Source organism: Cervus canadensis, chromosome 4, assembly GCF_019320065.1.
Source record: "Cervus canadensis isolate Bull #8, Minnesota chromosome 4, ASM1932006v1, whole genome shotgun sequence".
Classification (NCBI taxonomy): domain Eukaryota; kingdom Metazoa; phylum Chordata; class Mammalia; order Artiodactyla; family Cervidae; genus Cervus; species Cervus canadensis.
Genome location: NC_057389.1, coordinates 92,251,439 through 92,266,751, shown reverse-complemented (window position 1 = coordinate 92,266,751; position 15,313 = coordinate 92,251,439). Strand labels below are relative to the sequence as shown.

Here is a 15,313-nt window from a genome sequence, read left to right as displayed (position 1 = left end):
AAGAGACACTGAACCGTTTATTGGCCTGGGCCTGAGTCTCAGGCAGGAGGGGCATCTGGGGAGCTGTGTAAGGGGAGACGAGCCCCCAACTGGCTCCTTGCCCCCCCAGAGATCCCCTCCCCCAGCCTTTGCAGTCACAAGAAATCACTTTCAGGCATGAGGGTTCCTTCCCCCCACCCCCTAGGTGAACTGCACCCCAGCTCTCCAGCAGGGAGATAAGCCAGCAATGACAAAGGGGTCGGTGCAGGACCAGACCTCTCTTTGGCAGCTTCAATACAGACGAGAGGAGACAAAATAGCATGCATCCTGGGAGACATGGCGAGAGGAGGGGACCACATATATTACACATACACACACACACACGCACAGACACTGACAGACGCGCATAAATATGTTTGTACCGCAATATCCCTTCCCTCCATCCACAGATTTAGCAAAGTCCTTCTGGAGTGGGTTAAGAGAGGGCATCCCACCATTGTCCTTGATACCCCCACCCCCGTGCTCCATCTGGTGTAGCTGGGAAGGAGGCACAGGGGGCTCAAGGCTGTCCTGTCCTAGATTGGGTACCTTGGTGGGTCTGGAAGTGAGTGGCGCTTGAGGGAGGGTGGTTATTTTATGGGGGGTTGGAGGTGTGGTGTCAACAGCTCCCCTAGCACTTTCTCCTATTCCACCCTGCCCCACTGGGAGAGCCCTCCTCAGGCCCCCAGACCAGTTTTCCCAGCCCTGGGTGACTCCTCTGAGCCCCCAGTAGTGCAATCTGGCCAATGAGGTCTGAGAATGGGGGTTAGTCCCCCCCGCCCCCACGTGGTTTCCTGGCATCTCCTGTAGAATAAGAAAAGAAAGGGAAGAAGTTGCCAGAGTGGCAGCTGGTGACATTTGGGGAAGCTGTGGATTTGAGGCCAGGAACTGTTTGCCCCAGGGCCGCCCAGAAAGATCAGAGAGGAGGTCTCCAGCCCCTCGGGATGCAGTGGTTCCAGGGGAGTAGGCTCTGAGGTGGCCAGAAGAAGGTGGCAAGGGGGGATGGTAAATTCAGAGAGGGGAGTCAGAAACAGGGCAGAGGGTCAGGCGAAATGTTGACATTCTTCATCTGGGGTTGGAAATGGCTCCTATGCTGTGTTCCACTCGAGCACCTGCCTGCTGTCACTCAGGTCCTTTCCAGGTTCCCCCACCCCACCCCCGTCCCCGGTCCTCCCCACGATCCAGTTTCAAAGAGGTCACCATGCTGAGCCCCAGGACCCTGCTTGCTGCTGTGCCATCTGACTGGTCAAAGCCTCAGTTGACCGTCCCAAGCATGAAAAATCTTCAGCATCACCCAGGTCTGTGGAATGGGGGCATCTTACTTGGCAATCCCTGCCCCCCCACAGCCCCATTTCTGTCCCAGGTCCCCGGAGCTTCTCCACGGAACTCTGCCATGGTGGCCTGGCTGTCAGCCCACTTGCCCCTCACACCATTGTGTTGCCCTCCAGAAATGTGGGTGACGTGGGCATCTGCATGCCCTTCTCCAGGGAACTGGAGCTGCGAAGGGGTAGGAGGTGGTGGCCCGGGGTTCCGTCCCGCCGCCCCTGCACCCCTGCCGCCTGCCGCCAGCACTGCAGCGGCCGTAACACCTCCCGCCGCAGGTCCCGGCTGCGCCACGTGTAGATGACCGGGTTGAGCAGCGAGTTGAGGGTGGCGAAGGCAAAAAAGTAGTGGGCCTGGTAGAGCATGGGGCAGGTCCGGACTGGACAGGCATAGTCCAAGAGGAGGATGCTAAAGGCGGGCAACCAGCAGAAGATAAAGACACCCAGCACGATGGTGACCGTCTTGAGCAGGGCGAGTGTCTGTGGGGCGGCCACATCAGCCTGGCTGGAGCGGACCACACAGTAGATGCGGATGTACAGAGCTACGATGGCCGACAGGATGACCGAGAAGATGGTCACCACGCAGAGCACGTAGGGCTTGGCGTAGAGCGGCAGAACGGTGGAGCAGGCCTCCAGGTGGCCCAGGCAGTTCCAGCCGAGGATGGGCAGGCCGCCGAGGACCAGCGAGATGAGCCATGAGGCCGCGATGAGCAGCAGCATGCGGCAGCTCTTGTCACTGCCGTAGAGCTTGACCTTGGCGATGGCCACGTGCCGCTCAATGGCGATGGCCAGGAGGCTGAAGACAGAGGCGGAGAGGGTGATGAAGGCAGAGCCCTCGCGGGCGAACCACTGCACAGGCGTCAGCCCTAGTGTGACAGAACCAGAGAGCAAGGTATTGGCTATGAAGGCCACGCCCGCCAGCAGGTCTGATGCCGCTAGGTTGCCCAGGAACAGGTACATGGCCGAGTGGAACTTGCTGTTGCGGGCAACTGCGATGAGCACCAGGAGGTTCTCTACTATGATGGCACAACACAGGAGGATGATGAGGGCCGAGGCCACCTGACGGGAGGGCGTATCCTTCGTGTCAGGACTCTCCTTGGTGTAATTATAGTGTTCCCTGACCTTGCTGGAGCTTAGGTACTCTGAGTACACGCTGCCCATGGTGGGGCTCAGTAGCCAGCTGGGGCCATGGGGCTGTTGATGCTGCAGAGAGAAAACACAGACAGACAGACAGGTCAGTGCTGTGGCTGCAGCCTGGGCTGACTCTGGACTGGGCTGTGGTTCACGTTCCAGTTCTGTCACATGAAGTCAGAATTATCATCATCTCTGCTTTACAAATGGGGGGGCTTCCCAGGTGGCACTAGTGGTAAAGAATCAGCCTGACAATGCAAGAGAGGCAAGAGACGCAGGTTCGATCCCTGGGTGGGGAAGATCCCCTGGAGGAGGGCATAGCAACCCATTCCAGTATTCTTGTCTAGAGAATCCCATGAACAGAGGAGCCTGGCGGGCTTCAATCCACAGGGTCACAAAGAATCAGACACGACTGAGCAATTGAGCAAATGAGCACTGCTTTACCAATGGGAAACCCAGAGAGGTCAATTCACTTTCCCAAAGCCTCAAAACTACTTAGTGGCAGAGCCTCAGAGACCCACTCCAAAGCGACTAAAACCTCTAGGCTACAGCGTCTTGCAAAGGAACAGAAGCTCCCCTAACGGGCATGAGAGACGTGAAGTGGACTTCTGGAAGCCTTACCCACCCACCCAGACAGGGAGTCTTAGTCAGAACCTGGAGGCTTGTCTCCTTTCTCAAATACACTGGAGCCTCGGGCCCCGTGCCGCCTGCCAACCTGGGTCAGCGAGATGCTGGTTGCTGATAGCACCATCCCCTGCTCATTACCACCCACTGCTCTGGATTTCAGGCTGGGTTTAAGCCTAGAGCCCCTGGGTGTTCCCGAGATAAGGTTTTGGGGAGACACCTGGGCGGCCCCAAGGTTTGAGCATCACAGAGGTCACATCATCTTCAAGGACATAGACCTTGCAGGCAATCCAGGGTTCAGCCCCACTCCCACATCTGACATGGTGTGGAACGCTGGGCCAAGTCACTTGATGCTTGGTCTCTAGGTCTCAGTGGCCTCATCTGTGCAATGGGGAGAAGAAAGCCCATTTCAGAGGGGTGATGGGAAAATCCTGTTGAATGATACTTGCAGCACATTTAGCACATAGCAGGCACACAATAAATATTAGCTAATATTATTAGCTCCCCTCTTCCTGCCATGCCACAGGGAGGGACTAGGTGCCTTCTTCCCAGTCTTTTGGGAGGGGATGCCGAGGGAGCCAGCTGGGCAAGAGTCCACAACAGCCTGTTCTCATCAGCACCATCTAGCCCTGCCCTGGGACACAGGGTCTTAGCCGGGTGGGCAGGGCCCCGTGGCACCCTCCTCCCCAGCCAGGATGAAATCCAGATGTGAGAGCCTTGGAACACACAGGGTGGAGTCCTTGCTCTCCAGTCACATCCGGTGTGGGGAAGGCTGGGAGGGGATGATGGGATGGGGGAGCCACAGGAGACCCGTCTGGGAGGTCCTGGCTGGGAGGATGGGGCAGCTGGGCCAAAGTCATGTGAGTGGTGAGGGGGCGTTCAGCCCCGCGGGGAAGAGGAGGGGACGGTATTCCCTTCCATGAAAGCCTGAGTCACCCCTCTGCCAAGGAAAACTGAGCCGTGGGGGGAGGGGGCGGGAAGGAGCGCGTAGGCAGAGAGGGTGAGAGGCCAATACCATGGCCTCCCCCCAGCTTGGGAATTGGGGCGGGGGCCGGGAGGTGGTCTCAGAGGAACTGGTGTAGGGTGTGCCTTTCACGGGGGCCACAAGGGGGGCCAGGAGGAAGCTCCAGACCAGCAGTTAGTTAATGGAGTGGGAGGGCGCGGGAACAGCCCTCCCCAAGTCCCTGGAAACATGCCTTGCAAGGACCACACGTGCATGCCAGGAGCACCGGTTCCAGAAAAGGCTGGTTAGGCCGGTTCTCTGTGAGCCTGGGAATGATGAGGGGCTTCCGGGGTCGTCCAGCCATCTCAGTCTCGGACACCCCCTCGGAGGGGCGCCCTGGCCCCGGGCCTGACAGAGGCAGCTGCTCCCCCTGGGCAAAAGGACATCCGTCCTAGTTTGGGAACAGAGAAAGGCTTGTGCGCATCCCCAGGGACTGTCGCTCCGCCCAGATCGCCACACAGAGGCCCCTTGTTCCCCTGCCGGACGGGGCCCAGGCGCCCTGATGCCCTCTGCCCATTGCAGCGGGCTTGGCCCAAGTCTTGGGCCTTCCCAGACCGACAGTCCTGCCAGAAACAGTCCCGCGCTCTGATTGGCTCATTTTCAATCTCAGAGTTTTGAGCAACTCAGGACTATTGGCCGGAGCTTTGCATCCTCGACATTTGATTGGTCCAGTTGGGGGCGCTCTATGGCTTGCACTACTGAGCTCATTTCTTTTCGAGGACATTTGTTAAGACTGTGTGGATGTCCCCCGGGAGAGTCTGAACCACAGCCTGACCGCTGGGTCACCCCGACCAGTCACCCTCGGGCTGCCCTGGCCTACTGGCCCCCTCCTGGGGATCATAGTTGAGAATCGAGGGCCCGTGGCAGGTCTGGGAAGCACCCTTGCTGGTGGGCTAGAAGCCCAGGGTGTGCCCCCTGCACCGCCCCTCAAACCCCTCTCCTGTCTGGTGGCCCAGAGAAAGATTTATGGCCGATTCCTAGAGAAATAAGAAGTGGTTTCAGTCCTCATACCCCAGGGACTGACCAAAATGTCGTCTTCTTCCTTGGGAGACTACCCTCACTTCTTATAGCCTCAGAAGGAAGGGTGGTTAGTTAGAGAAGAGGAGTGCCTCTTTCTTCTCCACTAGGACGTCGCCTAAGGCAGGTTCACGATTCCCAGAAAGAGGAACCAGGGTCTGGAGGCTGGAGCTGGCACAGTCACCCTGAGGTAAATACAGGCCTGGCCTGCTTCCCCTCCCTGCATCAGGCTCCCAGGCGTGGCTAACGCAGGGCCTGACTCCTCTTCACCTTCATCAAGGCAGTCACCTCCCAGATGCTCAGTAAGCGGTCACTAGGTTCAGCACTGGGGAATGGCCAGGCCTGAAGCAAGAGGGACAAGCGATGGGGTTTGGAGGGAAGGAAAGGGAGACACACCAAGACTGTTCAGGGGGAGATTAGGAGAGAGGAAGGCAGGAGGAAGTCTCAGTGGCTTCCAGAAGCCCCTCCCGCAAGTTCTATGGAGGCATGCCCTGTGGTTACTGATCCTCTGGGCATTCACAGGTCTCATGCCCCTCGCCCTAGGGTATCCCCTTGGGCTCAGTTTCCCTTCAGTTGCCCTCTACTTCCCAGGGGGCCCGGTGGTAAAGAATCTGCCTGCATTTCAATCCCCAGGTCAGGAAGATCCCCTGGAGGGGGAAAAGGCAACCCACTCCAGTATTCTTGCCTAGGAAATCCCACGGACAGAGGAAATCCCTGGCGGGCTACAGTCCATGGGGTCACAAAGAGTCAGACACGACTAAGCTCGCGTGCATGCATCCATGCCCCCCTATACTGCCATTCTCCATGAAGCAGCCAGGGGGAGCTTTTAAATTTATAGCTTCAATATGTCACTCCTCACCTCCAAACTCTTCCTTGGTTCCCCAGTATCCAAAGTGGCCCCTGCCCACCTCCACTCATCCCACTCTCCCCCAGAGCCATTCCACTGGACCACACTGGCCTCTCACGTTTCAGCCCCATGCCTACCTAAGAGCTTTTGCCTCTGCTGTTTCTTCACCTGGCATGGCCTTCCTCTTTCAGGTTTCTGTTTAGTGGCTTCTAACCGCTAGGCTATCCTAGCCACCTTCCCTAGGCCCTTTCTATCACAGCGTCTTTTACTATATTCACAGCACTCGCCAATCTCAGAAATTATCATTGTATTTCTTGTTTTTTGTCAACTTCCATGGTTGAATGTGTGTCAGAGGCCAGCAGCTAAATCCTTCAGCCCCTGGAAGGATGCCTGGCATACTTAGAAAGCACTCAGAAAATGTGTGGGATGGATGGATGAATGGATGGATGGATGAATAGATGAATGAATGAACAAGTGAATGAGGGCCCCCGAGGGTGGAAGCTCCTAAACTCAGCCCTGGCTCAGACAACAGTAAAGGAGGCGACAGCCACCTCTGGTCCGCGGGCAGGCCACCCCCACCAGGCGAAGCCCAGCGTCTCCTTGGAGACACAGCACAACCCGCCCCCGCCCTCAGGCAGTAGTCTCGGCCTCCTTATCTGGCGGTGGAATGCACGGTATCCACACTGGCTGCCTCTGGGGCCGCGCCTCCTTTCTTCCGCGACAGCCACACGCAGGGGACCCCCAAGTCTCCAAGTGGGGGTGGGGGACGCCTGTGCATCCAGCCCGGGGCCCCGCCTCGATCTTCCCAGAGGACTGGGGAGAGGCGGGGAGAGGGCCCAGCGACAGCTGCGCCGCGAGTGCCGCGCCCGTGTTGCTCCACGCGGGACACCGTGGGCTCAGCGCGTGGCGCCTGGAGTGTCTGACTAGGGCAGAGTCTGGTGAGGGGATGGAAATCCCCGGTGAGTCAACTCGTGCCCGAAGGAGTGGGCGAGGTTCCCACGCTCGTCTGGGCCCAGAACCGCGCGGGGTCCGCGCCACGCGTGCCTGGGCCCGCGCCCCTTCCCCAGGCCCCAGGGGAAAGAAGAGGCGCCGAAGCCACGCAGTCAGGTTCACTTTCCTTTCAGAACAAAGTCACGACTCCACGGGGGGCAGGGCGGAGGATTGGAAGAGATGAGCTACTCAGGGAAACTGAGGCAGAGGACCAGACGCGCAGGAGGTGGGCATCTGCCCTCCTCGGGGGCCCCGCCCCTTGGTTGTACCGCGGCGCACAGCACCTTTCGCCCTCGTCCAGCCGGAGTCAGCAAAGAGGGGCGTCCTCCCCTCCCCCATATACAGTCCCCAAACCCCTGGTCCGGGGGGCACGGCATCCTGCCTCCCAGTCTCCGACCGAAAGCGCTTGGATTCCGCCTTCTCCTCCCGGCCAACTTCCTGCCGCTGGAGAAGGAGGGGAACTCAGTCTGGGGGTTCGCGGCCAAGGCAATGGGGCCTCCTAGGGTCGTGGAGAGAGCGCAGGATGACCACTCCCTGGGTGCAGCCGGAGGACCGGCAGTGCGTGCGCGCCCCGGGAGCCCCCGACCCCTGGCGGGCTTTCCTAGCTCGGATCCGAGACCTCCGGGGACCGGGGCCCGCCCTTTCTGCCTCCCCCTCGCCACGCACGCTCACCTGGCTAGGCCGACCCGGCTCCTTGCCCGGGCCGGAGGGGCTTTGGCGCCTGCGTCCCCCGGGACAGCCGCGGCAGGGGCTGGGACTGCCCGCCGGGCTCCTCTGCGTCCCGGGGCTGGGGACTGGGGACTCAGGGGCACGGAGGGAAGAGCCGCCTTGGCCCCCACTCGCCCCGCCCTGTCTCCGCCTCCTTTCCGGCCGGCGGCTGCAGCAATGAATTCCAGATGTGATCAGCTCAGCGGGGCGCGCGCGAGGGCGGGCGTGGGGGAGGCGCGCAGGGTCCCTTTGTCCGCACCCCCACCTACAGCCCTGCCCCCTCCCAGCCCCCACCCGTGAGAACCGGCCAGAGCATGACGTCGCGCAGCCCCGTACTGTCCAGTCGCTCCTGCCCAGGTGGCCTCAACCTGAAATAACTGTCTTGGATTGCAGATATACTCTTGGCCCCTGCCTGGGATCCTGGAATTGCAGGAGGGCAAGGAATTGCCTTACTTATTCAGCAGGGAGCCACGAAGCACCTACTAAGGTCAACACATCAAATAGGCATTAAGCGCCCGCTATGTGTTCATCCAACAAATAAGCAAGTTCCTATTATGTGCTAGATGATGGCGGTGGTTTAGTCGCTAAGTGGTGTCCGACTCTTGCAACCCCATGGACTGTAGCCCGAGGCTCCTCCTTGGGATTTTGATTTCCCAAACAAGAATACTGGAGTGGGTAGCCATTTCCTTCTCCAGGGGATCTTCCTGACCCAGGACCCACTGGCGAGTGGATGCTTTACCACTGAGCCAGGGAAGCCCAGTAATTGCTAGGCCCTGCCACAAAGAATGGATTGGTTTTTGCCTCGATAAGGCCCCAGAATTGAGGCCCTGGGCCATCTGCCTTAGAAGACTGGGAGCACTCAGCAGCCTCCACCGCCTCTGTCCATGGAGTACTCTCCTTGTGGTCGACCAGCAGGCCCAAGCTAATTATTGCTTTTCAAGTTGGTTCCCAGTCTTATATCTAGGTTTTTGTTTGTTTGTTTTGTTTTGTTTTTTTTCCCCTTTGGCTGAGCCTTGAGGGATCTTAATTCCCCAACCAGGGATCAAACCCCATGCCCCCTGCAGTGGAAGTACAGAGTTTTAACCACTGGACCGCCAGGGAAGTCCTAGCCAGTTCTTTAGTTTCCCATTTTTTCCTCACTCAGCTTTTCCTGGGCATCTCTGTGTGCCTGGCTGCAGAGAGGAAGCATTTACTGATGTGTGTGTGTGAAATCAGGGACTAGACAATATGTCCCTCACTCCTTCGGAAACAGCAACCCATTCCCATATTCTTGCCTGGAAAAATTCCATGGACAAGGGAGCCTGGCAGGTTATAGTCCATGGGGTCGCAAAGAGTCAAACATAACTGAGTGACCAAGATCCCACGCACAGGCATAGCAGTGAACAGAAAAGGGAAAAAAGTCCTCCGCTTCATGGAACTTATGTTCAGAAAGGCACTATTTGTGGAAATGAATACATCATCTGCTTATATGTTTACTTACCACAATACAGTAAGCACCTGCCATGTGCCAGACACACATGGCTGGAGATATATCAGGAAACAAAACAGATAAAACTCCCTGTCCCAAGTTGGTGTTCTACTATACTTGCTCAGGGCTTCCCCACTGGCTCAGTGGTAAAGAATTTTCGTGCAACATAACAGCTGCAGGAGACTTGGGTTCAATCCCTGGGTCAGGAAGTTTTCTCTGGAGGAGGAAATGGCAATCCACTCCAGTATTCTTGCCTGGAGAATTCCATGGACAGAGGAGCCTGGCGGGCTACAGTCCATAGAGTCACAAAGAGTTGAACACGACTGAAGAGACTTAGCATGCACACGTACTTGCTCAGAATATCTAAAGTATTACAGAAAGAAGAAACTGATAAATTTCCTGGGAGAGGAACTGAAAGATAGGGGACAGGGCATGGGAGGGACACAGCTTTCACTCTGTGAGTGCTTTTGTATCTTTTGACTTTTGTAACATGTACATATTTGCCCTATTCCAACAATAAGTTATGTTGAGGGAATTCACAGGCGGTCCAGTGGTTAGGACTTGGGGCTTTCGCTGCCATGGCCCAGGTTCAGTCTCTGGTCAGGAAACTGAGATTCCCACAAGCCATGTGGTAAAAAAAAAATTAAGTGATCAGTTAAACTGAAAGTTAGACTGCTTGTACCCAGACGCGTGCTTAGTCACTTAGTAGTGTCCGACTCTTTGTGGATTACTGAATACTGGAGTGGGTTGCCATGCCGTCCTCCGGGGGATCTTCCCAACCCAGGGAGGGAACCCAGGTCTCCCACATTGCAGGCGGATTCTTTACTGTCTGAACCACCAGAGAAGCCCTGATACCCAGACAGTGTAAGAAAAAAGAGGGAGAAGGTAGGTACACTCTTCTGTGTATTTGGTTGTGCGGTACAGCATGTGGGATCTCAGTTCCCCAACCAGGGATAGAACCCAGGCTCTTGGCAGTGAAAGTGAGGAGTCTTAACCCTTGGACCACCAGGGAATTCCTCGTATGTCTCACATACTTCAGAGTGTTGTAAAGCAAAATGACAAAAAAAGGGTATCTGCACTCCCACATCAGTTTCAGTATTATTCATAGTAGCCAAGGTATGGAAAAAAGTGTCTGTCAACAGATGAATGGATAAAGATGTAAGATTCCTTTATACATATGGTTTCCCCGGGGGTAAAGAATACACCTGCCAATGAGGGTTCAGTTCCTGGGTTGGGAAGATTCCCTGGAGTAGAAAATGGCAACCCACTCCAGTATTCTTGCCTGGAGAATCCCCATGGACAGAGGATCCTGGCAGGCTACAGTCCATGGGGTCACAAATAGTCGAACACGACTGAGTGAGCATGCACACACATATAAATATACATATATATACACATACACATATACATAATGGAATATTGTCCACCAATGTGAAAAGAAATTCTGTAATTTTCAACAACATGGATGAAATTTGAGGGCTTTATGCCAAGTGAAATGAGCCAGACAAAGACAAATACCACATGTGTGCTAAGTCACTTCAGTTGTGTTCAACTCTTTGCAACTCCATGGACTGTAGCCTGCCAGGCTCCTCTGTCCATGGGGATTCTCCAGGAAAGAATACTGGAGTGGGTTGCCATGCTCTCCTCCAGGGGATCTTCCCAACCTGGGGTCTCCTGCAGCTACTGTATTGCACGTAAATTCTTTACCACTGAGCCACAGGGGAAGCCCCTAAATACCACATGCTATCACTTATATGTGGAATCTTTAAAAAACAACAACAACAAAGGTATAGAAACAGAGAGTAGGAAAGGTGTTTGCCAGATGCTGGGGGGTGGGGGAAGTGGGGAGAGATTAGCAAAAGGGTGCAAACTTTCAGTTAAGATAAATAAGGCTAAGAATCTCATATACAGCACAGTGACTACAGTTGATAATACTGTATCAAGGAATTGAAATTTGCTGAGAGTAGAACTGAACTGCTGTTACACCCACACACACACACAAAAGATAAAAGCATGAGGTGAAGGATGTGCTCATTAACTGGATGAGGGGCAATCCTTTCACAGTATATATATATATGTCAAATCACCCGGATGTACACTTTAACTTACCATTTTACACGTCAGTCATGCCTCATAAAAGACAAAATTTTTAAAAACAGTTATGGATGCTTGGATCCCACATAATGCAACCAATTAAAAAGAGAAAAAGAGAAGTTTAGTGCACGCTTCTGTATGCATACCATATTCCATAAATTATGTTGAAAAGCAAAACTTTGAAAAAGGAAATTAAAGTTGATCCATTTATGCCTATTAAAAAGGAAAATCGGAGTCGTCTTGATATGAAACTGTTTTCAACGTAAGATGAAAAAAAGCACAATGTAGATGAGTTTGCATTGCTCGCTTGCCTGTGTTTCTGGATATATTTATTTACAAGGACTGTATAAATACATACACATTTGCCTGTGGAGAAACAGGCCGTCTTGTGGGGAAGGCACAAGACACCGTCACAGTGGTTACCCCCAGGGAGGGAGACGGGGGGACAGGTGAAAATACATACACATTTGCCTATGGACAACCAGGCCATCTCAGGGGGGTGAGGGGGGAGGCACAAGATACCGTCACAGTGGTTACCCTCAGGGAGGGACGCAGAGGGGGCAGGGGGACAGGTGAGAGGGGGCCAGACTTTTCATGGGGTACCATGGGGGGAGGGAGTGTTTGAAATTTTTAGCTCGTATTACAAATTCAAAAAATTTACAAAGACATGAAAAATCACATTGGAGTAACAAATCACCAGGCTTTTTAGCTGTAAAATTGTTTCTATAATGATAATAATAGTAATAACAAATAGTATCAATAACATAAATCAACAATAACATCATCAATAAACATATCCATGCTACTTATTCAACATGTCATGTCATGTTTATATTAAGAATACACATATTTAAGTTATCAATAAGGAAATAAATATTGAGAGTCAATAGATTAGTGTTACATGTCTGTGGCATATATATTCATGTAATGCAACAGAGAATGCTCTGAGCTAGCTCTAGCAATACCTTGTTGGTCTCTGCTGTCCCAAACTGAAAGTCCAATGGAAGAGACAGAAGAAACCAAACGGTTCTAACACAGGAGGTAGCAGGGCTTTGATGAGAAGATTTTAAAAAGCCAGAGAGTGACTTTGCTCCTTTTCCTGACTCAGATTTCAGTGTTCACTCAGCTTTGGGGCTAGACGGTGGGGTCCACTCGGAACCTCAGCAAAACCTCACCGAATCCTCTGCCCAGGTGAAGTGCAGCCATGCAAATTCTAGAAACCAGGTGTTCAACCCACAGAGGACAAAGCACACACACACACAAAAAAAAAAACCCAAAGAAAAACCAGGTCCTCTCCTCACCAGGGAGCTATCAGAGCGGAAATCTTAGCCCTCTGTGAGGACCTGAGACTGGGGAGGAAGTGCCCCCCTCCCCAGCTCGCCTTGGCTGGCTCAGCAGTTTGCTATTCTCTCAAGGGACCTGCAGGAGGGGGGGTGTGTGGGTAATATCAAGGCTGCAGATACATCCGGCCGTCTGTTAGGGGTACCGTGGCGCCTAGACAAAGGTGATGTCCCCAGGGACTCACAGATACACCCGCAAGCAACTTCCGCCTCCCCTTCCACCTCCCATTACTGTGGCCATATGAGATCTACACCAGGTCAGCTGAGGGGACAGGCTAGAGAACTGGGAACCATTTGTGTAGACACCCTGATCGTCTGGGCGTCAGGGAGGGGGTTGTCAAGAGAAAAGCTGGAACCTCCCTGTGGCGGGGACTCAGGGAGGGGGGAATCTCTGAGTGAGAGAATAGTGGAAGAGGAAGGAAATGGGGCCCTTTTCTTGCTGAGCTTCCAAGCAAGGGAAAAAGAAGAAAAGGAAGAGGCTTGGAACAGCCTTCACTAATTACAGGGCCACCGACACTAATGGCTAACACTCACAGACACAGACAGACTGTGCTGGGTGCGGCTGCATGAGTCCTCCACGCCTAGGAGGTGGGTATTATTGTTATCATCATAATTCCATTTTTTATATGGACTTTCTTTTTCTTTCATATTTTGGCTGCAGCAAGTGGCATATGGGATCTTAGTTCCCAGACCAGGGATCCAACTTGCACCCCTTGCATTGGAAGCACTTAACCACTGGACCACCAGGGAAGTCCCTAGACTTTAGTTTTTTAGAACAGTCTTAGGTTCACAGGGAAATTGAGCAGAAAGTACAGAGAATGGCCCATCTACCGCCTCTCACATGCATAGCTTCCCCCACTGTCAACAGCCGCCCCCCCCCCCTGCCAGAATAGTACATTTGTTATCACTGATGAACCTACAGAGACACATCTTTATTACCCCCCAAGTCCCTGGTATACATGAGGGTTCACTCTTAGTGTTGTACATTCTATGGGTTTGGTCAAATGTGTAGTGATACATGGGCGTCCCTGGTGGCTCAGTGGTAAAGAATCCACCTGCCAATGCAGGAGGTACAGGTCCGATCTCTGGGTCAGAAAGATCCCCTGGAGAAGGAAATGGCAACCCACTCCAGTATTCTTGCCTGGAAAATTCCACCAACAGAGGAGCCCGGTGGGCTACAGTCCATGGAGTTGCAAAAGAGTCAGATACGACTTAGTGACTAAACAAAATGGGGGAAAAATGGAAGAAAAAATAATGGCACCTATCCACCCTTATAGTATCATACAGAATAGTTTCACTGCCCTAAAAATCCTCTGTGCTCTGGCCATTCATTCCCCTCTCCTCATCCTTAATCACCAACAACCATTGGTTTTTTCCACTGTCCCCATAGTTTTGCATTTTCCACATCACCCCATTCTAAAGATGAGGAAATTGAGGCACACAGTTGTGGTGGGATTTGAACCAAAGCCCTCTCTGCTCTTCTTTTTATCCCAAGTCCCTGTCCCACTCCTGATGCAGTGAACGCCGCCCCCCGACCCCTGCCCCATCCCTGCCCTGGTGCTTTGGAACAGAAGGGCTGTGGTTATCGCTCAGGACCACATCAGCTACTGGTGAGGTATAGAATGCTCTTCTCCACAGTCCAGAGGTGAAGGAATCCCTCTGACCTCTGATCCCACCCTACCCCAATTTTTAAAAACATATTTATCTATTTATTTGGGCTGTACCAGGTCTTAGCTGCAGCACATGGGGTCTTTAGCAGTCACCTGCAGGATTTTTTAGTGGCAGCATGTGGGGGTCTAGTTCCCTGAACAGGGATGGAACCCAGGTCCTCTGCATCGGGAGCCTGGAATCTTAGCCATTGGGCCACCAGGGAAGTCTCCACCCCCAATTTTGTGAACTCCCCTATGTGGATGAGGCCTCAAATGTCCCTTGATCCACCCTGGGCCTCCACTGTCCTCCCCACCCCCCAGCTCTCAGGTTTTGGCAGGAGGAGAAGTGTCTGAGACAGGTCCCAACTTTCTCGTCATCACCCCAGCATGAGGGGGGAGGGGCCCAGCTGCAGAGAGGCTTTCCAGATGCTGATCTTGGCAAGCAGCGGAGCTGCAGTGGCCTCGTTTCATCCACCCATGGGCTCGAGGCCCACTTTCAGCTTCAGGGATGGGGTAGGGAGGCCTCTGGGGGAGGCCACCCCTGCCACGTCGGCACCAGATGGAGATTCAGCCCGTTGAGCCTGGGAGGGGTCGGCTCTCTCTTCTAGATGAGGGAGACGTGCGGTGAGGGGAGAGGGGACCCCCCGGGCCCACTTCAGCCCCGCTCCAGCATAGTAATAACAGCTGACACATACATCATGTGCCAGTTTACTGTCCTAAGTCCTGTGTAAATATCAACCCATCAGAAGCTCACAGCAGCTCCTTTAAGGAATGAATAGACATGCTGCAGTTTATCTTCATGTGGAAGACCACTCGGGAGTATAATATTTGAAACTTCAAGTTCTCAAAGGAACTAGTGGTGGGACTTCCCTGGAGGTCTGGTGGTAAGACTCCAGGCTCCCAATGTGGGAGACCTGGATTCGATCCCTGATCAGGGAACTAGATCCCACATGCAGCAGCTAACAGTTTGCCTGCTGCAACTAAAGACCTCACATGTGGTGCTCACTTTGGCAGCACATATACTAAAATTGGAATGATACTGAGATTAGCATGGCCCCTGCGCAAGGGTGACAGGCAAATTCATGAAGCGTTCCATTAAAAA

At 53.8% G+C, this 15,313-nt stretch overlaps 1 protein-coding gene and 1 non-coding gene across 2 annotated transcripts; one reads left to right on the top strand and one right to left on the bottom strand.

Moving 5' to 3' along the window:
• S1PR2 (sphingosine-1-phosphate receptor 2) lies at positions 1–7,805 on the bottom strand. The gene is made up of 2 exons (XM_043466702.1): positions 7,625–7,805; positions 1–2,543 (listed from the first exon to the last, which is right to left on the bottom strand). Exon 2 carries the CDS (start codon positions 2,499–2,501, stop codon positions 1,443–1,445), a length of 1,059 nt encoding a protein of 352 aa, XP_043322637.1. The 5' UTR covers positions 2,502–2,543; positions 7,625–7,805; the 3' UTR covers positions 1–1,442.
• A 7,404-nt stretch (positions 7,806–15,209) lies between these two features.
• On the top strand, positions 15,210–15,313 carry LOC122441099. Its single transcript, XR_006269242.1, has one exon. It is a non-coding gene; the product is annotated as a U6 spliceosomal RNA (small nuclear RNA).